This window comes from Herpailurus yagouaroundi, unplaced genomic scaffold (genome assembly GCF_014898765.1).
Source record: "Herpailurus yagouaroundi ecotype Mexico unplaced genomic scaffold, PumYag 195, whole genome shotgun sequence".
Classification (NCBI taxonomy): Eukaryota; Metazoa; Chordata; class Mammalia; order Carnivora; family Felidae; genus Herpailurus; species Herpailurus yagouaroundi.
In genome coordinates, this window is record NW_024412426.1 from 4,579,655 (window position 1) to 4,603,655 (window position 24,001).

Consider the following 24,001-nt stretch of genomic DNA (forward strand, 5'->3'; position numbering starts at 1 on the left):
AGATGACTTGTAAAGGATTTGCCCCGACTTGATGCATTCAGGCCTGAACAGTAACCCTCTATCAAAGATAGTAGAGAATCTCTCCCTGCGAATCTGTCACCTGAGCGGTCTTGAAGTTAGTGGCTGGGCTTCCCCCGGGGCACAAACACCAGGAAGCTAAGAATTCAAGGAGAATCTGGCTCAGGTTTTTAGTTCTACCGTATTAGATGTAACTTTTTAGACCCTTGCAAGGTTTACGGATAACTGGGTTTCAGAAGTTCGAGTGTGACCGAATTCAGGCTTCAGGTTGGACAAACTCATTTGGCAACCCCAAAATGCTTTTGAACTGTACATCAAAAGCCTGTGAAAATGTTCCCTAGATCCCATAGCAGTGGACCTGAGAACACGAGGTTGAGCTGGGAACTCAGGCTGGTGGGGGGGTGGGGGTGGAGGGGACAAGCACCAGAAGGGTTAGGAGAAAGAAACAGAGTTCCCAGAGTCTAAGTGACCTTTCTCTCTCCCATGCCCTCACTCTACCACCTTTCTTGGTCCCTTAGGCCTGCACTGCCTGAGAAGAAGGTGGCTGACCTCAGCACGCTGAATGAAGTGGGCTACCAAATCCGAATTTAGGCAAGCCATATCAGCCAACAAGGGGGCTTCTCTGGTGCTTCTCTCTGCACTTTACCCCAGCATCTTCAGGAGGAACTGCAACTATTTATGGAGAACCTGTGGGTTTTATTTTTACGGATTCACTTGGACGTGGAAGCGGAGTGGGTGGCAACAATTAACTTTGAAAGAAAATGCACGAAGGGGCAACCATGGAAAGGCTGAAGTAAGAAAGCCCACCGCGGTTGGACTGACTCCCTCACTACAGATAGAAAGGGTAATACCATAAGCTGTAGTTTTATGTTTTCCCATTCACCTGTTTTTGTTGACTTGCTTTTGAACATTATGCCTCACCGGTAGGAAATGTTAATGAAACCCTCCCTCCTACTTTTGATATAGTAAGGTAACTCAGTATTAATGTCTTTTTCAGCAATAACAGAGGCAAAGATTGGTGGGATTTTTTTTTTTTTTTGTAAGCAGTCAATATTACCTCAGCATCTTGACATCAGATATGCAAACTTAATGGTGTTTTCATTTTTTTTATATTCTATTTGTATTGCTTCCCCGATATTTCCAATGGGGATCTCCACAAAGTTTGGAATTTTTTCCTGGTGCACGCATAATGAGATTTAAGGTATTATATCAAGTGTTTTACTAAAAAAAAAAAAAAAAAAAAAAAAGCACTGAACTTCTCCTGGCAGTACGGGAAACTATTTTCAGGATGTTGGAACTACTTCTTAATCTTTCTTAAAAGCATTCACGGACAGCAGTTTCTGTTCTTTCAAAACAAAACAAAAAGCACGTGCAGGAGGTAGTCTATGTTCTGTCGCTGACATTTAAACTTTGCAAACTCCAGCAAAAAAGAAAAAAAAAAAAAAAAAGCACAAGAGGTCATAGCGCCGTGACACAGATTGAGCAATATTGCAGCGACCTCTGACAGCCACACACTCAGCAAGGCAGAGGCCCGCAGTGGATCAGTAGAGAGCCTGGAGAAGCAGATAACCCTTCTCTTCAACGTTCCATCTGATTTTTGAACTCTGAGTCAGACCTCGATTCTGAAGGACTCACGGCTGGTAGAGACGTGTTCCGATGTCTTATATTAAGACCAAGCGTGGCACGATGTGATCATTTTCCAGTACCTTGCTTTTTAAAGTACCACTTCGTGACATTTAGGAACTAGCAATTGGAAAATGCAGTGAATGAGAGAAGCAGAGCCTTTTTTAAAATGGAAAAGTCTCTCAGGTACAGGGTTACACCTCATAGCCTGATGTCGTCCATCAAGGGCAGTAGGAGCATGTGGCCTGCATATGGTGGTCACAGTGGAACTTCCGGCTGCGGGCCACACAGAAGAACTCTAACAGCCAAATCTGTGTTAGCAATATCAGGAGTATGCTTCTTTTGCGTCTGTGTTTTCTCAGCCGCCATGCCAACTCGTGAGGCCCACAGGCGTATGTAAGTGAAGTCTACTAGTCAACGCAAGTGTTATTTTAGTCTCAGTGCTTCCTCTCTGGCTTTCTTTCACTGAAGGTGATTTCAGAAAGGGAGTAAAAAAAGTAAGAATCTGCTTGATTCTTGACCAATAAAACCACCGAAGGTGACTCTGTCCTTTGGCCACGTATGCACGAGCTCGCTTTATGCTAAAACTCAATGGCATCAACGGCAAGTATTTTCTTGAAAAAGGACATTTAATGTCCTTTACATGAAAAGTACCGAGTAAGCATACATCTCAATTAGGTGAAAATACAGAAGTTAAAAATTCTGAACTTGATCACTTTAAGAATACTATTATCAGAGTTTAAAATGAGGTTTCTTTATACGTCTTCGTAAGGCAAACTCATTTGAATTAGTCAATTCGTTCTTCTTCTAAAACAATCCCGACTTAGCTCCTTTTATGTGTGAAAAACAAGATTTACATATCTTATGTTTATCAATGTGAAATCTTGTTATCTCCAATAAGTATTTATACCACTGCAGTATAAGTAGCTTAGAATAAGGATTTTCTAAGAGCCTGGAACAGGATTTTCCAAGTGTTGCTCAAGTACTGTCCCATCCAAAATAGAAAAGGTCAGTAGTTGCAGAGCCTTGTTTCCCACAAAAATGGGTAAAAGAACAGGAACACAGACCATTTCTAATATTCTGATGTATAAGCCTTAAAACTGCCAACTGTCTTGATGATTCGATTAGTAACCTGATTTTTTTCCGCTCCTTGATTTTAAGATTCATTTCCCCCAAGCAAGTGTTCGTGGCAGAAACAGGAAAATTAATTTAAAATGCTCTTAGTTTTCACTCTATTTTCATTGCCTATGGAATTATGTTAATGTCTAAAAGATTTGAGACAGGCACCAAACTCCTACATTCTAGTGCAATAATTTAATTAAAATGATACTAAGGTTAAAAAAAAAAACCCAAAAAACAAAAACCATGGCATGATTTACCCCCAAAATGGATTTTAAGACTGGCTATAATTCAAAAGATAAAAAGGAAATCTATGAGATGATTTGAATCTAGTATTGAAAGTTATTCGTGCAAGAGAAGTTTTGTGCTCAAGCCATTATGGGGATACATGGCAAAGTTTAAATGGATGACAGAAATCTTGATTTTAGACTACATGTTGTGCTGTTTTGAGTACACTTTATTTCAGAAAGTGATATTTAGTATTTTCTACACACTTTGAAATCATGAGCATTTCACTTTTTCTAAGTCAATTATTTCATAAGGATTTTATTAATAGATATTGGTAAATAGAACTTTGGAGATCTTAATTCTGTATTCTTACTATACCCGAGGCTTTTGTAAGCTATAGTTTTATGTACAACCTTGTACAGTTTTTTTGACACACAATTCAGAATCTTGTTTATTCTCCTGGACTTTGTTCTGGCCAATACATTTTTTTTAAATCTTTAAGGAAAACTGTGATTGTTTTAGTGGGTATTTTTCTAAGTAAAGGAAAACTTGTATAATGGTATTTTAGAGAATGCCAGATAAGTGCATGTTTCAAGTTAACGTTTTTCTCATCACTTGTATGTTTATACACAGCATGGGACTTTAATAAAACCATCCTGGAAACTGAAGGATTGTTCTTCTTCCAAGAATGTAAGATAGTGTGATTTATTTTTTTTCTCGTCCTTTGACTACATACTTGTCCTGGCAAACATGTTTATCACTCTCTCATCCCTGTCTTCTTCCACAATTTTCAGACTCTCTATTAAACACTATTCTGTTTTGCCACATCTTAATTCACTTACATCTCAGCATCACCCTAAGTAATACAGGCTCAGGGTAATGAAATAGTTTAGAAGGGGCAACAGCCCAGCATATGCAGCTTAGCACGCCTGCCACGAAACCTTCAGCCATAGATGCACTAGTGTAGTAATTTATTAGGTGATTCACAGGGACACAGCACAAATGACTTGACTTCTCTGTTCTTTCAACCCCTTGAACTCTCTGGATCTCTAACTTGGGTTTTTAGGAAAGCAAAGGGTTAAAAGCAGACAGCTGCTAAATTCCAAAAAGAAAAAGAAAAAGAAAAAAAGACAAGATTTCAAACATGCATAGTATGTTGATATCAAAAGGTATAGTAAAACCAAAATTCATTACTCAACAGCATCTCTTTCCATTTTAAAACTTGGATAGTACAGCACTTCAGACTGGGGGGGATCTGGCTTCTGCAATGAACCGGGTTTAAATGCCTTTGGCGGGTAAGTACAAGGCTCCAACAGAGTTTCCGATTCTTCTGACCGTAAAAAGTAAAGACAAGTAGATCATTAATTTTAGTGGAGCTTTACAAACCTGTGGGAAGGTTATTACATGGACGCTTTGGCCTCCAGTTCACAAAACACTACTACACTTTATAGGTTAAAGTAGAAAGCATTTTTATGGATTAACTCTACAAAGTGAAGCACATGAAAAGGGCCTAAAGTCAATATATTAATCAGGATACAAAACATTAAGTTTTCACAGAGGTTTTCAGGGATGTTAGTTTGCCAACAATGACCTATACACAAAATTATTTGTTAATAAACTCACGTAACACAAAGCGGTACTTAATGAATTTTCTTTTTTCTTTCCCCAATATTAAAAGGGATTAATTACACTATTATTATTTGACGGCAACAATATCTGCTAATTAGAACACTGAATATTCTGCAAACTGTTACTAGAAAATGTGGAAAATCTTAGAACTACAGGTAATACTGTAAGTAAAAACCCAAAAAAGTGAGAAATGAAACATTTAAAAATAATTGCTTATTACAATTTTTACTAGGCAAATCCTTATAACCCACATGCTTTGTTCAGGTAGTCATCTGATTTATTTTGTTAAAAAATAACTGTAGTCAATATACTTTCGTACAAAAACCTTTGAAGTCCAGGACTTGGAGGAACTACTGCTTTCTAATTTCACAGGAGTCATTCTACGAAGAATGCCCATTGTAGAAACTTTTATAATTCGGTGTAATTCAAATATAAAATTACTACTTAGTAAAAACGCACATAACTCTTTGATCCTAATGCCTCAAAAAAGGGGACATTTTCACTTTTTCGGTTTTAAAATTTTTGATTCAAACATTGACATAGTGCCAGCTGTGAGACTAATTAGACCTGCTCTTAACCACTTTACAAAAAAAAAATGTCAGCACCATGCACACTGCGGCCTCATGATAAAAGAAAACAAAGTAGCTAACATCTTAGAAACAAAACGACTAAGCTTAAATTACTACTTGCGAGTATTAGGTCTCCAAGTTGGTATCTCCCCACTAGTTTTGCGGGCTTCCTAAGTATCTGAGGCAAAACCAAAATAATCTTATAGCTGACATTTTGTTCTAAAGACAAGCTTCCTAATAAATTAAATTTCTATAGAACTGGTTCAGAAAAATAAAGTCTCTCCCCCAACCTAGGGATGTCTTCCTGAAATGGAATAGAAAAAAGGAAAAAAAAATTGCTAGGGAAATGAAAGCGTTAAAACCCAGTCTCTGCCTCTTTCCGGCATGCTGGAATGGCCTGTCCCACAGGATGGAAAAGAGAGGGCATGTGTAAAACTCCTCTCCTACTACATTTCCCAACAAAACGTAGACACATTACATGGCTCAGGATAGTAATAAGCTGGATTAAGCAATTTGTACAATTTTAGAAAGCATCATTACGCCCCCTCAAAACCAAACTAAAATGGTTGGTTAGACACTTGTGAACGACCCAGTGATTTCTGAGATGAATTAGGACTTGACAAACAGATGGTCCACACAATGAAATCAAGCCTTCTGGAAGGGAAATGAGTTGTGGTTTGCAAGAACTCAGAGATACTTTGGATCCACTGTAAAGCTTGCCAAAAACATCAACCGAAATTCTTTACTAACACTAGAGGATGTGCTATATTTAAAAATCACTGTCAATTTTACTGGGATTTAGGATAAAAAATATTTACAACTCTTTTACAACAAGGAGGGAGCATTTAGAACTCACTGGTCAGGAAATACTTTCTCATTATTACAAAGAAAATTGTTGTAAACTTGTTTCTTCCGACATCTGTTTGAAGCCTTGAACAGAACCTCTTCCGAAACTCCACAGCGCAAAAATAAACATGCAAACTCTCAAGAGCTATTTTACACTTTGTGAAAAAGAATACAAATGGGACACAAAAGTATATGTGTCGTCAAAGAAGAGTCACAGCTCAAGTCTGAACTTAGCCAATAAAGGCAGATGATCCGAAGAGTTATTTTCATTTGGAAGTCCATTAACAGTCCATAAGTCTTGTTCTGTAAGGAGTGATAGTCTGGCCAGAAGTTTCAAGCCACCAACCAGAGCAACTTCAGCTCCTACATTAAAGAAACACATTAATATTTAGCATAACTGTGTCAACAGGTCACTGTAAATGAATCACACAAGTCTTTATTTTTTAAAAAAATGATGATCAGGAACTTCAGATCCCTCTAGAAGTCTCACAGGAAACAGTTCTTAGAATATGACTAAATTTCATTTAATTTTTTGAAGTTTATTCATTTTGATAGGGAGAGAGAGAGGGAGTGCACGTGTGAGTAGAGGAGGGGCAGGAAGAGGGAGAGAGAGAACCTCAAGCAGGCCCAGTGCTGTCAGTGCAAAGCCCGATGCGAGGCTTGATTCCACAACCCTGGGATCATGACCTGAGCCAAAATCAAGAGTCAGATGCTTTAACTGACTGAGCCATCCAGCACCGCATGATTAAATTTCATATTGAGTTATAACCTAATTATAATTCTCAGACACACAGCAGTTTCAGATGTTTGTTTTTTTCTAGTTCAGAGTTTTTTGTTTTCAGTTCTACAAATAATCTTATTTTTCTGTTTGTTTTTTTTTAGTAATCTCTATACCCAACATGGGGCTTGAACTCATGACGCTGCGATTAAGCTCTGCCAACCAAGCCAGCCAGATACCCCTGCAAGTAATCTTTAGAAAAAGTATCGGTGTAAAGATAATGTTAGAAGTAATTTGGGATTGACAACTACATAAATTCATTCATCAACTATTCTGTAGTTGTATAAAGCAGAAAGATCCAGCCATGGTGGAATAGGAAGTTTATAAGGTGACTGGAGAGAGAATAAATTAGTAAACCTTGGGGACACCTGGGTGGCTCAGCCAGTTGGGTGGCATTGACAGCTGGCAGCACAGAGCCTGCTTGGGATTCTCTCTCTGCCCCTCCCTGTTCATGCTCTCTCTCTCTCTCAAAAATAAACATTAAAGAAAAATTAGTATACTTTGGTCCCACAGAGTCAGTGCCCACAGTAGAGAAAGAGGACGTATTCTAACAGGATCACTGGAGATGCTGGTCCATGGCACACTCCCGCCACCTAGTGAACACTTACAGCATGACAACTACCCCTACAACAAATTCAAAGCAGGAAGACTATTTCCTAGACTCTCTCTAGTGGGCAGGGTAAACCAAGTCCTGAGTATTACTAATAGTTATCCTCGGTAGGAAGGAAAACACAAACAGGAGAAAAAAGGAAAAAAGGAAAGTAGTAAAAAAAAAAAAGGGGGGGTGGAATCAGAAAAGACAAAACATCTGCCCACATTTTGGACTTTCGAAGTTTTCTGAATGGTATTTTTTTGACTGCCAGTCATTTTGAACTGCATTTTCTTCTCCACATCAAATCATTTGGTTAATATTTAAAACCTTACTTTCACTGAATCATACAAGGAGAAGTGTTTTATCACCTTCGCTTTTTGAAACCACATATTCACATAATGGACTTATCGATCTGGAAAGATCCAGTATTCCAGGGTCTACAGGACAACACTATCTATTGCTGGCAGTATAGGCAAGGTCCTCCAATGAAGGCAGCATGTCTCAGTAAAACTTAACTACAAAACTATCTGATGTTGCTGTCACAAGAAAAACAGTACACTTATGGCAAGTAAAACCAATAAAATGAAAACCAAGAAGCTGACTGGAACTGGAAGGAGGCACTAAGGACAGACATCGTAGGCAATAACTTGCTTTGAGGTGCATCACTGCCTCTGTGTTTTGCAGGGGATTAGCTGGTAAACTCAAATATATTACCAATTTCAAAATATTTTAAACTTTTAAGTCTAGAACTTCACCAGATGTTTAGCTGACCCTCTCAGCCTCAGCCCTGAGGTTTTAGTTACTGTATTCTCAGGCACAATGTAAGATCGCACGCATTCTTTACCTGGCTGCCCAGCAACGTCTTCCTTTTCGGCAGAATAGAAAATATAATCCACAGTTATGGCACTTCGGGAATGACAAGTGGTCACTTCTGGAATTCCAGTGTCAGGAAAATAATGTGAATAAACAGACGACAAGCTGAAATGGTGGTGTAAATTTGAAGATAATCTAAAATGAAAAGAAAAAGTGTTTAGCATCCATCAAGTTTTTGATTTTTAGAACTCCTCCTATTTATTTATTTTTAATGTTTATTTATTTTTGAGAGACAGAGGGTGAATGAGGGAAGGGCAGAGAGATAGAGAGAGAGAGAGAGAGAGAGAGAGAGAGAGAGAGAGAGAAAGGAGACACAGAATATGAAGCAGGCTCCAGGCTCTGAGCTGTCAGCACAGAGCCTGATGCGGGACTTGAATCCACAGACCATGAGATCATGACCTGAGGTGACGTCGTCGGAGGCTCAACTGACTGAGCCACCCAGGCACCCCTAGAATTCCTCCTTTTTAAAGCACTTTCTCACTTAATATCCAGACAAAACCAGGCATTCAGACAAGCTTTTTAAAAGAGACAATATCACAATCTGACATTCATTTATTCATGTAGGGATATCCAAAACCCATTAACAAGGCTGTGACACACAGAGGGAAAAAGCTCAATAATTAACATACTAATGTGATTTATTATTAATTGTAACATATTTGAAAGCCCCCACTTACTAATACGTATTCTAAAACAATTTATAAGTTATTTGTTGTTATAAATTTAATTTAATTTAATGACAGCACACAAATGGGGGAAAGGTACAGAGGAAGAAGGAGGAGGGGGAGAGACAGGAGAGAGGCTCGGGGGCAGGAAGGGAGAGAGGGAAAGAGAGACAATCTTAAGCAGGATCCATGCTCAGTGCGGAGCTGATGCACGGCTCGATCCCGTGACCCTGAGATCATTACCTGAGATGACAATCAAGAGTTGGATGCTCAATCAACTAAGCCACCCAGGCGCTCCTGTTGTGTTTTTAAGAAAAAGTAGCCTTTATGAATGTTATGTAGAGTCTGCCAGACTTTCATTGTCAGAGGGCCATATTTTTCTATGATTATTCTTGCTGTGATATATCAGATAATTTTGTACTGCATCTTAAAACAGGTTCTGTAATGGTTTATATTTATCCCATGCTACACATACATGTGATATACTAAATAAAGGGTTTAAAAATCATTTCCTATAAACATATCTTGAAGATTAAAGGTCTTTTATATCATGGAAAATTTTTTTTTAACTTTCTAAAATTCAACAAAAATTTAACAAATATCTACTAAGTTCTAAGCACTATCTTAGGTGCTTAAGATACACATATAAAGATGCTGCCCTGCTTTTTAAAAAGCTCAATGTCAGGGGCGCCTGGGTGGCTCAGCTGGTTAAGCATCCAACTTCAGCTCAGGTCATGATTTCACAGTTCCTGAGTTCAAGCCCTGTGTTGGGCTCTGTGCTGACAGCTCAGAGCCTGGAGCCTGCTTCGGATTCTGTGTCTCCCTCTCTCTCTGCCCTTCCCTTGCTCGCGCTCTGTCTCTCTCAAAGATAAACATTAAAAGAAAGACAAAAGCTCAATGTCAAAGAACAAAGGTAACTGTTTCAAAATGCCCTGACTTTCAAGTTTTAGCAACATTTTATGTCTAAGGACTTATATTTACAACACTATTAAATGTAAAATATGCCTCCTGCAAACTGTTCTCTATCAATTTTTTGGTTTAGAGATATAAGCTCTGCATATAAGCACACTATATTTATATACAGATACTTAAAAGTATCTTTTCTTATACCCCATTTTGTTATAAAAACATTTTAGAATTACTCAAAACCAAATACTTGTAAGTCAGATTAGCCTTTTTATTAATCTTACTCTGGGAAGTTTTTACTATATTTGAAAGGTTTAATCATGAATTTCTAAATATTCTTTTTTAAAATTTCAAAAACTATTACTTCCTATCTTACTAGGTTCTTACATATGAGAGAATATTTTGTCAAAACAAGGTATACAAAATATAGTAAGACTGAGAAGAAAGCAGATAAAATGAGTAAGAGGTGATTCTAATTTGGTCCCTAAATATAAATGTTAAAACACGCATTAAAATACGAATAAAAGGGCTACGATATAAAATCAAGACATTTCAAGAATCTCCCAAAGAGATAAGATAAGATCTCCATCCTGTTGTATTAATATTCATCTGTTTCTCAACCATAGCCCCAAATATTCATGCATCTTTGATAACCGGTAATCCAGGCATCTTCCCCTCCACCTTTGACAACCCTTTCCTGTAGTTTAAGAGATGTAAATGTCTTTATAAAGTATTTATAAAATTTAAATATAATTATTTATGCTGGTATATCCTTTTTTTTGGGTCAATTCCCCTACAAACTGTTAAGATCCAGCAAGTCAAAGGAGGCTAAGCATGGCATTTTCCTGTGATCTTGACCTTTGTTAAAGGACGTAATAGCGATCAATTTCTGAGTACTAGCTGGCCCAGGTGCAGGGACAGGCTCTTTGCTTTAAATAACACTGCCTTAAGCCCCTCGTAAGAGTCAAACATCAAGCTTTCCATGCTTTATCTCACGCTCTCCTCACAACTACCCAAATTATAGGTAAGGAAACTGAATCGCAGAGATCTTAATTTTCTTGCTCAAAATTACACAGCTAAAATGTAGCAAAGTTAGGACTGGAACGCAGGTCTATTTGACTCAAGAGCCAGTTTTCTTCATCAGCATGGAATAACATAATTTTCATTTTTTATCCAAAGAGATTTTTGAGAAATGATTTTTTTACCCAACTAAAGTTAGTAAATGTCTATTGTTGGCTTTTCAGAACTCACTTTTCAGCTGTCACTAGGACCTCTGTTTTGTCCAGCTCTGTTTGTGTCAGATCACCATCTGTAAGAACAAAGAGAAATATATTAAACTATCGATATACTCTTTTGTTCTAGTTTGCCACAGAATAGTCCTCTTACGCTAGGAACAATATTTAAGATATATCTAGTTTTGACAGGATGCCTAGTTAAATGTTTCATCCGGGAATCTGTATGTTTTGATGGTCTCCATAATTAGCAAAACTGATTTCCAAAACAACATGCAAGTAATTCATGCAGATAATTCTGGAAGGCCAACTTAAAAATGGTAAATTTAGAGTTCTTTAACAAAGAATTGAACAAGTAAGCATTATGTTTTTATATATGAATATTCATCCCTGAGATGGCATCCCTTGAAAAATTTAGTTTTAGGTCTTCAAAGGGAACACTACTATCAAGGAGACTGGCAAAATATACTGCAAACACTTACCTGTCTTTTCTACTTTTGGTAACTGCTGTACCTCATACACACAGTTCTGTGAGATACCTAGGTTTGGGGGCCAAATTGGAATAGATAAAATTCTTTGTCCCCGTGAAGACTGTTCCTGGCCAGATACCTAAACAAAATTTCAACAGGTATCTTAAGTGAATAGATTTTAAGTAGTTTATGTATTGAAAAGTTTATGTCTTAAATAAGAAGAGGAAATCCAAGAATGGTAAATATTACCCTTTCTTTATCATAGTAAGTGATTATTTGTGCTTCACAAAATCTTATTCAAATATAGTTCAGAAAAAAGTTACTGTTTACATAAAAATGGCAATCTTTTCCTATACGTGTTATTCTAATTTGGACAGCTACATGATCTATAGCTTTAGACTAATGCTGCACCCCCCTTTTTACTCCCTGCAACAAAGCTCCTATCATATAAAATACTTAGAGAGATCAACTCTCACAAAATTTTAAATTTTTTTTTTTTCAACATTTATTTATTTTTGGGACAGAGAGAGACAGAGCATGAACGGGGGAGGGGCAGAGAGAGAGGGAGACACAGAATCGGAAACAGGCTCCAGGCTCTGAGCCATCAGCCCAGAGCCTGACGCGGGGCTCGAACTCACGGACCGCGAGATCGTGACCTGGTTGAAGTCGGACGCTTAACCGACTGCGCCACCCAGGCGCCCCATCTCTCACAAAATTTTAAACCATCACTGAAAACTCAGTGGTGGAGAGTTTATTTTGGTTAAAATCCTGAAGATGAAATAAATGATCTGAAGCAACAGAGAGCACAATGAAGAAAAAAACATGGGATAAACATGGGATATAGGCAGCTAAGGAATTAAAATATTTACCATCATGAAAAGGAAGATGTGCATACTAAAGAAATATTAAATTACTGTTTTGCCAACCATACTGTCCACATCCAGCATTCAAAATTCCATTCTACCCCCTTATGAATAGTTCCTTATTTATGAAGTATTTTTTTAAAAGTTTTAGTCTTTCAGTATGCTCCGCACGCAACATGGCTTGAACTCATGACTCTCAGATCCAGAGTCACATGTTCTACTGACTGAGCCGGCCAAGCGCCCCTTTACGAAGTACTGTCTGTCAGTGCTTTTATTTTTTCTTCTTCTCCCCCATTTAGGATATTTTGCTGCCTGCCAATTCCTCCAAGCAGAATGTTGCCTCAGATAGATGGGAAAGCTGAAATTCAACCAAGTGAACACAATTACTCATTAGTAGTTGGGAAAACCATCATAGCTTGGTGAAGTGAGGGTACTGGGTCATCTGAGGTTTTCAACAGCCGTATGACAACGATCCTCACGCTATAGGAACAGAGACTACGTCCATCTCCTACTAACCATGAAGCAAGCACTTACCTTTCCGATGGCGAGTCCTTCATAATTCAATTTTCCTTCCTTTATAAAACTATAGAGCGGAGAACCAGGAACAGAATTAAAGTCACCGCACATGACGATAGGGCAGAAGCTGCCGTCTTTCTGATGGGCAACACTGGAAATCTCTGCCAGAAGCATCGCCAGTTGGGTCAGCTTAATATCCCCTCGCCTTGGATTATACAAGAGATGTGTGTTAGCTACACAGATCACAGGAGAGGCAGCACGTGGAAGTTTGGGCTGCAGGAGTAACACTAATCCAACGTTGTCTCTGTCCAACAGAGGGACATCACGGCGGTAGAATTCCACTGGGTTCACTGATAAGAGTGAAAACTTGGAATGTTTGAAGCAAATGGCACAGCCGTCGGGTTTCCTTCCTGTCCGCATCTTGTATTCACAGTGATAACCTATAAGAAAGGCATAAATTTAACACAAGGGACTACCACTATAAACATACGTATAGCAAAACACAGCTCTCCTGACATCTCTGAACAACGTTTATCAAAGTATATCCTGCAAAACATTAACAATGTAGGATGTTAAGTTTGGGACTCGGTCTAGGTCCTAGGAATGGGTCTCTTCACTTGCAGACTTTAGTCTCCAATATGTTAATGTGCATCATCACGCTGTCATTTTCATCCTAGTAAAAGTTGTGACAAAGACTATATAAGGGCTTACGATAATCTACCACCACCATCCCCACCCCTGCTATGGCACATCTCTGACCTTTTTGCCTATAACTCCTCCCCTGTTCCACTCAACACGCACCTGCCTCCTCACCTGCCTTGAAGCACTCCTACGTCAGGGTCTTTGCTTCGCTATTTCCACTGTCTGGAATGCTATAGGCGTGGCTTGTTCCTTCACCTCCTTCAAGTCTTTGCGCGAATGTTACCTACCTTCTCTGATCATTGTTTAAGAGTGAAACCTGACCCATTCTACTTTCCTGCTTTTCTCCAAAATTCATTACCTAGTGTGCTATTTAAGTATTTATTTGACTTGTCAGCCTTCCTCCACCAGAATGTAGGCTCCACAAGGACAGAGCCTTTTTATCTATTTGCTCACTGCTGTACCACCACAGTGCATAGGATATAGTAGGCATTCAAAAAATATTTGCCGAGGAAGGAATGCAAAGTAGGCAGCATTTCTCAAACAGATGCACTGTTTCTAGAAGTGTTCACTTATCAAGTAGGTTTTTAGCTTCTACCCATTCGCTAACCAGACAGAATGATCTGATACAGAACTTAGAATCTGAGAGGTCTAGCTGTGGGTACAGCAACTACTGGAAAGGAAGCTAATTAGAGAATCTCACATGCTTTTCTGTTTGAATTAAACTGCTATATGAACACAAAAGTTTCCACTTGAAATACCTCAATCTCTTCCTGACTTTTTGAAATGGATATTAAGTTTTTTCAAAATTAAGATTTTTTTGCCCAATGTACCACACATCTTTGTCAGCAAGTTATGCTTTCACAGCACGCAAATCTTCCAAAACAAATCTGGCTAAAATAAAAGTTACATTGTACCCAAAGATTCCAAACTGGGTCTGATTTCTGCTCCATAATGATCTTCTTGAACTTCTTGCAAACAAAGTACCTTGGAAGAAAAACATGGTGTGAGTTAAAACAGAGCCCAAATATGAACTTTCTGGTGCTTTCGTCTTTAAAAACAGGCTTTTAAAATTCTAAAAACCTAATGAAACTTGAAATAAAAGACATAATCCTTTTCTTCTTTTTAACTATCAAATTAACATTTCCAAATTTGATCAGTTCCCCAAACCCTGGCCTTTAAATACATGAAGCTCTCTCTCTTACTATCTGAAACTTGTATTTTCCAAAAGAAATCTTTTTAATTTACATGTTGGAGTCTTTTTCTTGAATTAAAATGTTCCTTTGTACTAAGTCCTTCTTGAATTAAAATGTTCCTTAGTACTATGTCCTTTTAGTACTTTCCGGAGGTCATTTCTTTGAATGCCATCATCTAGATTTTTACAAGAATGATTTACATTTCAAGTCAAAGGAAACCGTTACTAAATAAATACTTCATATACTGCCAGTCCCTGTCTCAAAACTGACGGATAAGTAGAACTTTTTGGATCTTTTTTGAAATTTTAGTGATTATTTATACCAACAACCATTAGCAAATGACTCTTTGGAAGTCATGTTATGTTGTTAAAAACTGTCCCATCACTGTATTTAAAACCTTCTCATACCACAAACGAAAGGGATAAAACCATTCAGTACACAAGTGAACTTTTATGTGAAGAATTTTGATGATATTCTGCACTTACATCTGCATCGAAGTGTTTAATTTCTTTCAAAATATTGGGAAACCTAAAACTCCAGTGTAAAACTGGCTGCCGGCAGTGTCTATAGAGGTGTGAATTGTCTTCCAATAAATCTTGTGAAAGTATATTATAGGACATCACTGAGAAGTCAAACTTGTTATCGCTGTCTTCACATTTGGGGTCAACATTTTTGTCTCCTAGGATCTTCGTCTTGTCTTTATTATGGTTACATATATATTCCCAATGCCGTTGTATTGTGCCTGTTAAAATATATTGAACAACATATAAAGAGTTAATGAAAAACAAACCATCAATTTTCCTTATGTCAGTTTTTTCTTGCCTTTTAAAAATTCCTACAGGCAATGAACAGAACGTTTTCCCCTAGGAAATGGCAACATAGCACTAAGTAACTGGAAGTTGTCATCAAATTGATTACAAAGGCAGTAAAATGATATAATGACTGACCAACAGGTACAAAACAAGTTTAAAAGGATCTGGCAAGTCATTTTGGAGACTTGAGAGTGTGTTAATACAGCTAAGACTGAATAGGGGTCCTAGTTTCTCACTTACTTATGGTTAACAAGTGGCTCTGCCAGAGAAGCTCAGCAACTTCATAACCATAACAATATACAGTTGACCCTTGAACAATGCGGGGGGAGGGGGGGTCAAAAGCACGTCAAAAGCATCTGCATAAAACTTCTGACTCCCCCAAAACTTAACTAGTAATAGCTTACCGTTGACTGGAAGTCTTACTGGTAACATAAACAGTAGATTAGCACATAATTTGTATGTTATATGTATTATATACTGTATTCTTACAACCAAGTAAGCTAGAGAAAAGAAATCATTATTAAGAAAATCATAAAGAAGAGAAAACACATTTACAGTGCTGTGTCATACTTATCAGAAAAGCACACGTGTAAGTGGACCTACGCAGTTTGTGTATTGTTCAAAGGTCAACTGTATTTGAATGTCACAGTTGACTGTTCAATAAGATGATTTTGCACTATATTTTATTTCCTATGAGTAAGATAAGATCATCAAATGATTAAGTTCTAGCAAGAACTCATCTCAGAATTCTGGTTTAGACATGAATGAAGGGTGTATGATGCCAACATGTGGAAGCAGTATTTAGTGGAATGATGCAAACGAAATGAACACAAGAATTCTTTTTAATGCACACCAAAGCAAAAGTTAGAGAGAACACAGGTGCAGAATGCTAGTAAATGGTAAGGGCTGGCTGAAGAGCCCAGCATGCAGTGAGTGACCAGGAATTGTGATAGTTTACATTCTGCAAAGACACAATACGAGAGGAGAATCAGACAGCACGAGATTTTTCAACTATAGGTAGTCCTCGACTTAGAAACGACCTGCACACACACGCAAATGTACATACACCCCTTTGACCTTGTCTCTCTCACCCCACCATTAAGGAGGATACTCTTACTGCCATGGAAACCATGAAGAAAAATGTGGAAGTTTTAGAGATTCCATGAGCTCAACAGAAGGGGAAAACAAAGGGAAGAACTTGGGAAAACAGGTTTGGAGATGGACTTTCAAGCATGATTAAAATTACATGAAAAACCTCAGTCCTAGAACATCTTCCTTCTCCTACATGAAGGTTTTCGCTTCACTGGTTTACAATACCTAGGATTCCACTAATTAAAAATTAAATTGAGGAAAAATATTCTATACATAGGGGAAAAAAAGACCAAAAGGAAACACACCAGTATTTTTAAGAGCGGTTATTTCTGAGTGAAGGACTGTGGATGATTTTTCTAAATCGTCTACAATGATGATATATTTACAATCAAAGTATCAATAAACTCTGTAGAAATGCCAATAAAGTAAAAAATTTTTAAATATCCTCTGGTAAACATGTTTAATGTCTGCTGCAAGGAGGGAATAGAGATTTTGACCAGAGGCTCGAAGAGGAAGATAATTTTTATGAATAGTGAGGTCTGGGTGTAACGTGGTGCTGGGAGACATACGATACCATGAAGGTACTAAGCGCCTGAGAAGGGTAAAGAAAAAAAAGGTGGAAGGAAAGAAAACCAAACTCAACAAAAGTCTTCAAGGATTACAGAACTTAGCCTACAGCTTGTCCTATACCCAGGAAAGGGATGGAAACCATATTCTTCCCTATCCTTCACTGAATAAAGAGAATCCTACCTGCAAAGGCCCAGAACTACACCTAATTGTACTGACTCCACAGAACTACCCTGAGATTTGTAACATAGTTTGTATGGGGAAAACGGAAACTGATGATCCACAACTGATTCTCAAGAACTCATTATCTAGAACACAATTCATTCATAAATTGGGGACTGTCTATTGATGGTTTTTAGCCACAAATCATAGTCTTTGTATGTATACGAGATGCAAAGGGCTCTAGTCATGCAAACAAAATGCAAGCCACCATCACAAAGTTACAGCCCTACCCTGGAGCCACCATCATATTAAGATATGAAAAATGAAGGTCTAAAAAAGGTGTTCATATTTTCCTATAAAATATGTATATGTAAGGGCACAGAAATGCACTGAGAATTGTATAGTCCTGGCAAGTGTTTGTAAGCCAACTCTTCTTGCAGCTCCATTTCTGAAGTAACTGAAACCATCAGATTATCTAATTAAAGAGTGGCTTTCAACCTTCTCAAGCTTGTATAACTCTTTGGCGTTACTTTTCGTGTCATGACCATCAATCCCTAATAGACTGGGGCTGGCTGATGGGGTAAATACATATTTTCTCCTGACCACATTTGCTTTTAATAAACATACAGAAATGTGTTTGTAGGGTTCCATGGAAGACAATCGGAAGACGACTGAGAGAGGACAGTCTTTGGCCTTCATCTACTTCACAACATACAGTCACACTACAAAAGCTTATATACCTTCCATGTCAGGAGGAACAAGGTGATCACAGCAGAGAAGACAGATGAATCAAAGAAAGTAAGCAATAGGCCTGATCAGGTTTTTAGGGCGCCTAATTAAAAAGTCATAATTGTGTCACACAATTCCTTCAAATACCACTTTAAAGTGATAGGCAAGTTAGAAGGCTGTTCTCTTGATTGAAAAGTATTAGTGAATTATCGGAAGTCACAAATATGGCTTAACGAAGAGCATTTTCCTTATTCACAATACCTAGGAAGAATGGACATATAAAGAGTCAGGTCGCAATCAAAGTTTATCAGTATGTAAATGTCATCCCCAATTCATTAAAGGGAAAACACCACCACCACGATTTTCTGAGTACCTACTATGAAGCCAACAGTGTATTAGGCACTTTGATATGTCTCATTTCATCCTCAACAGGCTTTCAAAGTAGGCATTATTTTACACTTGGAAACCAAGGAGCAGAGAGGCTCCATAACCTGTCCAAGTTGACACAATTAGTGGTGGGACAGAATGAGAGCAGGGAGTGGTTCCTGAGCCCATGCTTATGTCAGTAAGCCACAACTCCACCTGGGAGCACACCAGATTTACAAAGGCTAAGCAAGAGAGCAGTGTGCTGACCTGATCAACAACGAATACATGAATGAAAAGCCATCTCATGTTATCATACAGCCCTAGATTTACAGGTTATGGATTGACTGTTCTTAGGAACCTAATTTTAATGCCTCTACAATACATCTTTCGTTCATTCAAAAGAATATTGGTTTATGAACACATGCTGTGGTTAAATATTATACAAATAGATTTTCACTTTCGGTGCTTACAATTTCTACTCAAATGTGTAGTAGAATTTCTATTTAAAAGAGCACTAATTAATCATCTAGCTAACCTTCGAGCTCTGACTTCCAAGTGAGACTAACTCTGTACGTCTTCCTTTGACAAACTTATGTCAGCTCTCTACACAGAAACACTTATACGGTCTATTTTCAAATATCTCCAGAGGAATTATCTTCACCAAAAACATAGCCCAGTAAGAAAAACAACTCCAAGTTCCACTGAGATAATTCATACATACTTTGGGGGAGGAGGCAGGGCTGGCAGCACAGAGCGAGTCTAGTGAATTGTAAACAATCTGACAAATCTAGAAATAATCAACATATTTAGAAAAAACTCATTCTCAAAGCTGAAAAAGATGTGGTTCCCTTATTAAAAGATAAGACATCCCACAGACTCAAGATTATATGTATAAACCTCAGTACAATAAATACGTTGAGTAAGCTAAAATCTTACTCTGTAAGAAAATATCTTTCAATTAATGATTGTGTGTCTTTAAGAATATCCTTTGGTCTTACATTAAAAAGTTAGCATTAAAAATAAAAACATGAGGGGCACCTGGCTGGGTCAGTCAGTGGAACGTGCGACTCTTGATCTCAGGGTTGTGAGGTCGAGTCCCATGTTGGGTGTGGAGATTACTTAAAAATAAAATCTTTAAAGTAAATAAGCAAATAATAAAAACCTGAAATTTAATTTTTTTATAGATCTGTGGACTCCCAAGAACATATACCAATTTCTAGAAAGTCTAAGGACCTGTTTTTAAATCAATGGGATTTGATAATTATTCTTAAACTTAATGTTTTAATCTAGTCCTACATTCTTTCCCAACCTCATTCTCCCCCTCTCTCTGTCTCTCTCCCTCTCTTTTTATATATAGTTTCCTGCATTTTTACTGTCAGAAATACACAAAAGATAAAAATAGATATAAATCAAGACATCATTTAAAAAAATAATTTCCTTTTTCCTAATAGAAAACTATGGGTTGAAAACAAATACTAAACCCCTCCAAAACCCGGAGGAGGTTTTAAGGATTATCAGATAGGAAAGTTTCCTTCTATGGCTTACATCTATTTCTCCACCAAGATAAACGTCACCTTTACCTTGGTGTTTTCTTCGTTTTGATGAAGGCTCATCTCCCTCAGAGTTCATGATGTAACTAGAGAGATGAATCAAAGAGCTGTGGCTCAGGCTGTCAGGTCTCCAGTTCCAGTACTGAAACGGAGTTCTAGACTCAAACAAACAAGGTGGTCTCCAATGTAGTGAAAAATGCCTACTACTGAAGTATGGGTAAGGAGCACGAGAATAATGTCCAGGCCACCTCATACAACTAGAAATATGTCTGTTCCAGCAACACCTTTGCAGATTCTCCCACGGTGTAGTCCAATCTCTGCCCAGACTCTTCTGGTGATGGGGAAACATGGGGTATCTAAAAGAAATAAATACACTCCTTGAGGTACCACTTTTTGTTCAGCTATAGCACATTAAATCCAAATCTGTCTCCTCAAGGCAAGATAATGCCTGATATTTAAACTTTGGCTTCTAGGGTGGCTGAGTTGGTTAAGCGTCTGTCTCTTGATTTTGGCCCAGGTCATGATCTCATGTTGGTGGGATCCAGCCCCTTGTAGAACTCTGAGCTGAGCATGGAGCCTGCTTAAGATTCTCTCTCTCCCTCTCTCTTTCCCTTTCCCTCTGCCCCTCTCCCCTGCTCATGTGCTGTCTCTCTCTAAATATATATATATGTATATATATTATATAATATAATTATATTATATATATATGAATCTGAAAAAAAAATCTTCAAGATCTATGAAGGACAGGCAAAAGCAGCCATGATTTAATTATTAGTAGCAATACCTCAAAGCTGTCCTTCAACACCTATGAATGGTATTCTAAATACTTAACATAGACTCCACCAGGCTCCCAAAACACCACATACACTTCAAAAAGTCCTCAGTTCAACTGAGAGATTAACCATCAAACTGGTTTTCAGAGTAGACTTCTAGTATCTAATAAACTCTGGATAAATACAATCCACAGCAAACATAAGAGTTAAATCACTATGGAATACATGAGCTGACTACAATTAAAGCCAATCTCTCCTCCAACTTGGGTTTGTAGTAAAAACAGACTTCTGAACAGTTGTTTTTAACCAAGATTACATTTTCCAAACATTTGTATAGCTAAGAAAACAAAAACCTATCACAACTTCACCAAACTACCTCTCTTGCTAATCAGCAGGTGGATAATTTATTTTTCCATCTTTTTTTTTTTCATGGCATGCTTCTCCTTGAGGGAAATGAAATGGGATAGAGCTTACTCATTAATAATTCACCAACATTCCAACCAATATACTGATCATCCAAAACATCGCCAAAGTAGTGTTATCATTAACTTGAATAATTTGTTCTCAGGCATTCTTAAGAAACAATACAACTCAAGCACCATCTTCTTATGATACTATTCTGGCAAAAATTTTGGATTCAGAGGACTTCTATCCTTTCCTAGAATTCATTAAAGGTACACTTCCAAGACAGTATTAATAATGTTCACTTCTACCACCAAAGAAACTTAGTTTAAATAGTATTTACTGTTTTTTTAACTTTTATATGTTAATTTAAAGGCTTTTAAAATTTTTATCATATACTTTTGCTGTTCTATATAATTTATTATAAACTTTTGCATTCTCCAATTGTTCTCTAAATTCAACTTAATTGTAAATCTTTAAAGGCATGACATGGGCATGCTACTCTGCTTTGTGACAACTCTGAAAGCCATAGAGATTTGGGTGCTTGGTCCATGCTAATAAGCTACCATGTTGCCATATAATACTCGTGGCTGCAAAACTTATTCTTTGTATTTCTAGTTACTTATAGAGACGTCTTTTGCTCTTAAGATGATAAGCTCCTTCAAGGCCAGAGCTTTCTTACTCATTTTAATCCTGGCCTCTTCCCAAGTGCCTAGCACAGTGCCTGGCACACAGCTGGTACTCAGGAAAACACTGTTGAACTGAATTGTCATCAAGCCCGGACTATAGGAGATTAAAACCGGATCCCCATAATATATAATAATTAATACAGTGCTGTTTCCCAGGTGCGGTATACCAGTCCGTTTCATACGGTACACAATTAAACTTTTCGATTTTTCACATCTAAGTATTTATTAGGAAAAAACCCATAATCAGTACATCAAACCCAAGATTTCACGGGTACTGCTTGGGGCGATGCTAATATAAGCAGCACTACTTAAGTGCTTTTTCAAAAAAATGAGTCAATTTCAAGAAAAATGCAGTAAACACAAGTGTGGAACGAGAATTCGGTAATAATCGTAAAGGCTGGTACACAAATGACTCAAGTTTGAGAGAGAGACACTAACATCGCAAACAGCAAACCCCCGGGCGTGCGTGCGATGCGCGCGCCTCTCGGGGTCAGGCCGCCCCGGGACCTACTGCGGACCGGCGGCTTCCCCGCGGACGCTCAGCTCCCGGCGGGTGCCGAGGCCTGGGAGGAGGCCGGGGACCGGGGCGGGGGTTCGGGCTGGCTCGGGGGCAGGGCTGGGGGAAAGTGGGCCGGGGCTCCAAGGCCCAGCCAGGTCGGGAAGGCACTAGCCCTGCGGGCGATCGATCGCCCCGGGCCCGACCCGGGCCCGGCCCGGCCCGCGTCGGCCAAGCGTCCCGCCGGCTCCGCGCCGGGTTTACCTATCCCTCGGGGTCTCCGGAGGCTCGTCCCGGCGGCACCGCCGCCCGGACCCTCTTCCTCCTTCCTCCCCCAGCCCGCCCCGCCCCGGGTTTACCCGGGCCGCCCCCCCCCCGCGCCCCTCCCTCCTCCCTCCTCCCTCCTGCCACCCAGCCCTACTGACCGGCCTCTTCCCACCACACAGCGGCCGTAGCCCCTCCTCACACAGCGCCACGCTTCCATTTTCTTCTCTGCGGTCGTCCAATTCCCAGGCTCGGGGCTCGACCTCTACACCCGATGCGGCGGCCGAAAGCACCAGGGGCTCCCCATCACTAGACGTCGGGACTCCCGGCCGGGCTGCAAGGCATGCTGGGAGGTTTGGGCTCGCCGGCCGCCAAGTCCCCATCTTGCGCCGCGAAAGTCTGCGAATTACAACTCCGAATTGCGTTCAAGTATCATGCGCAGAGCGGGGGAAGCATGGGCGGCCATTTCGGAATAGGGCAAACACCCGACTTCTGTCTTAAAGAAACAAGAACTAAACTAAGAGCCGAACAGCTCTGTGTAGGCCTACGGGAGGGTAGGAGGTGGTGACTTCGTGAGAGCTAAGAAGAAAAAAACGTGTTTTAGCGTATTTTTATGATGTCCTTGGGAGATTCAAAAGGCGGACGCCCTAGGTGGGGAACAGTGTACCCATAGAACTGTGATACCAAGGGTTTTTGCAGTTAATTTTGGAACGCATCCTTAGGGCTCACTTTTAAGTGTGTGTGTGTGTGTGTGTGTGTGTGTGTGTGTGTGTGTGTGTCTCGTGTCTCTCAATATTAGTATAGGACTCTAGATTATTGGAAAACATTCTTTAAGTGGAGACCCCTCTGAAAGGGAGAGGGGGAGAAGGAGAGGGAAAGGGAAACTGAGGAAGGAAGAATAAAGTGGGGGAGAGGGAGAGGGAAACTGAGGAAGAAGGAAGAATAAAGTGGGGAGGGGGGGAAGGTTACTGCAATTGTAGGCTCTTTGGGAGAGCAGTGAGTGGAGGAAATTCTTGGGAAGGCTTTTTTCTCGTTCTCTTTTATGTTAATAAGGAAATCGGATGTACTTGAAAAACATTTTTCCTCAGTATAAGTATAGTTGATTGCCATCATTTGTGATTGTTAATGTTCTATAAAGTTACTGCCAACGCCGTAATAGTGAATACCGAACAATTGCTTCTAGTGGGGATACAGGGCTAGGTTCCCCTGAGCCTCTCGTCGCATTTTAGCCCCCTAATGGATACATAACCTTGGTTTATATGTGTTTCTGCTTAAAGACACTTCATTTAGTATATATTTTTGACTCCTTAACGTTGAATTCGTGGCCGAGCCTGAGT

The 24,001-nt window shown here is 39.1% G+C and overlaps 2 protein-coding genes across 11 annotated transcripts in view; one reads left to right on the forward strand and one right to left on the reverse strand.

Moving 5' to 3' along the window:
- Positions 1-12,947, forward strand: part of VASH2 (vasohibin 2) — a 51,189-nt gene extending 38,242 nt beyond the window's left edge. For 3 of the 6 annotated variants that reach the window (XM_040446429.1, XM_040446432.1, XM_040446430.1), the window contains one exon: positions 537-3,667. In XM_040446429.1, the coding sequence (XP_040302363.1) occupies positions 537-609 (73 nt within the window). In that variant the 3' untranslated portion in view covers positions 610-3,667. Of the gene's footprint in view, positions 1-536; positions 3,816-12,710 lie in introns of those variants that run through there. The other 3 variants (XR_005781747.1, XR_005781746.1, XR_005781748.1) reach the window with 3 other exon arrangements.
- Positions 4,437-23,049, reverse strand: ANGEL2 (angel homolog 2). Of its 5 annotated transcripts, none has more exons than XM_040446424.1 (9): positions 22,826-23,049; positions 20,071-20,396; positions 15,248-15,504; positions 14,484-14,553; positions 12,946-13,367; positions 11,561-11,687; positions 11,098-11,155; positions 8,247-8,410; positions 4,437-6,395 (listed from the first exon to the last, which is right to left on the reverse strand). In XM_040446424.1, exons 1-9 carry the CDS (start codon positions 22,882-22,884, stop codon positions 6,244-6,246), a joined length of 1,635 nt encoding a protein of 544 aa, XP_040302358.1. In that variant the 5' UTR covers positions 22,885-23,049; the 3' UTR covers positions 4,437-6,243. The 5 variants fall into 5 exon arrangements, with proteins under 5 accessions (XP_040302358.1, XP_040302359.1, XP_040302360.1 ...); XM_040446425.1 differs by lacking the exon at positions 22,826-23,049 and adding an exon at positions 22,665-22,736; XM_040446426.1 differs by lacking the exon at positions 22,826-23,049 and adding an exon at positions 21,898-22,327.
- Positions 23,050-24,001: the final 952 nt, after the last annotated feature.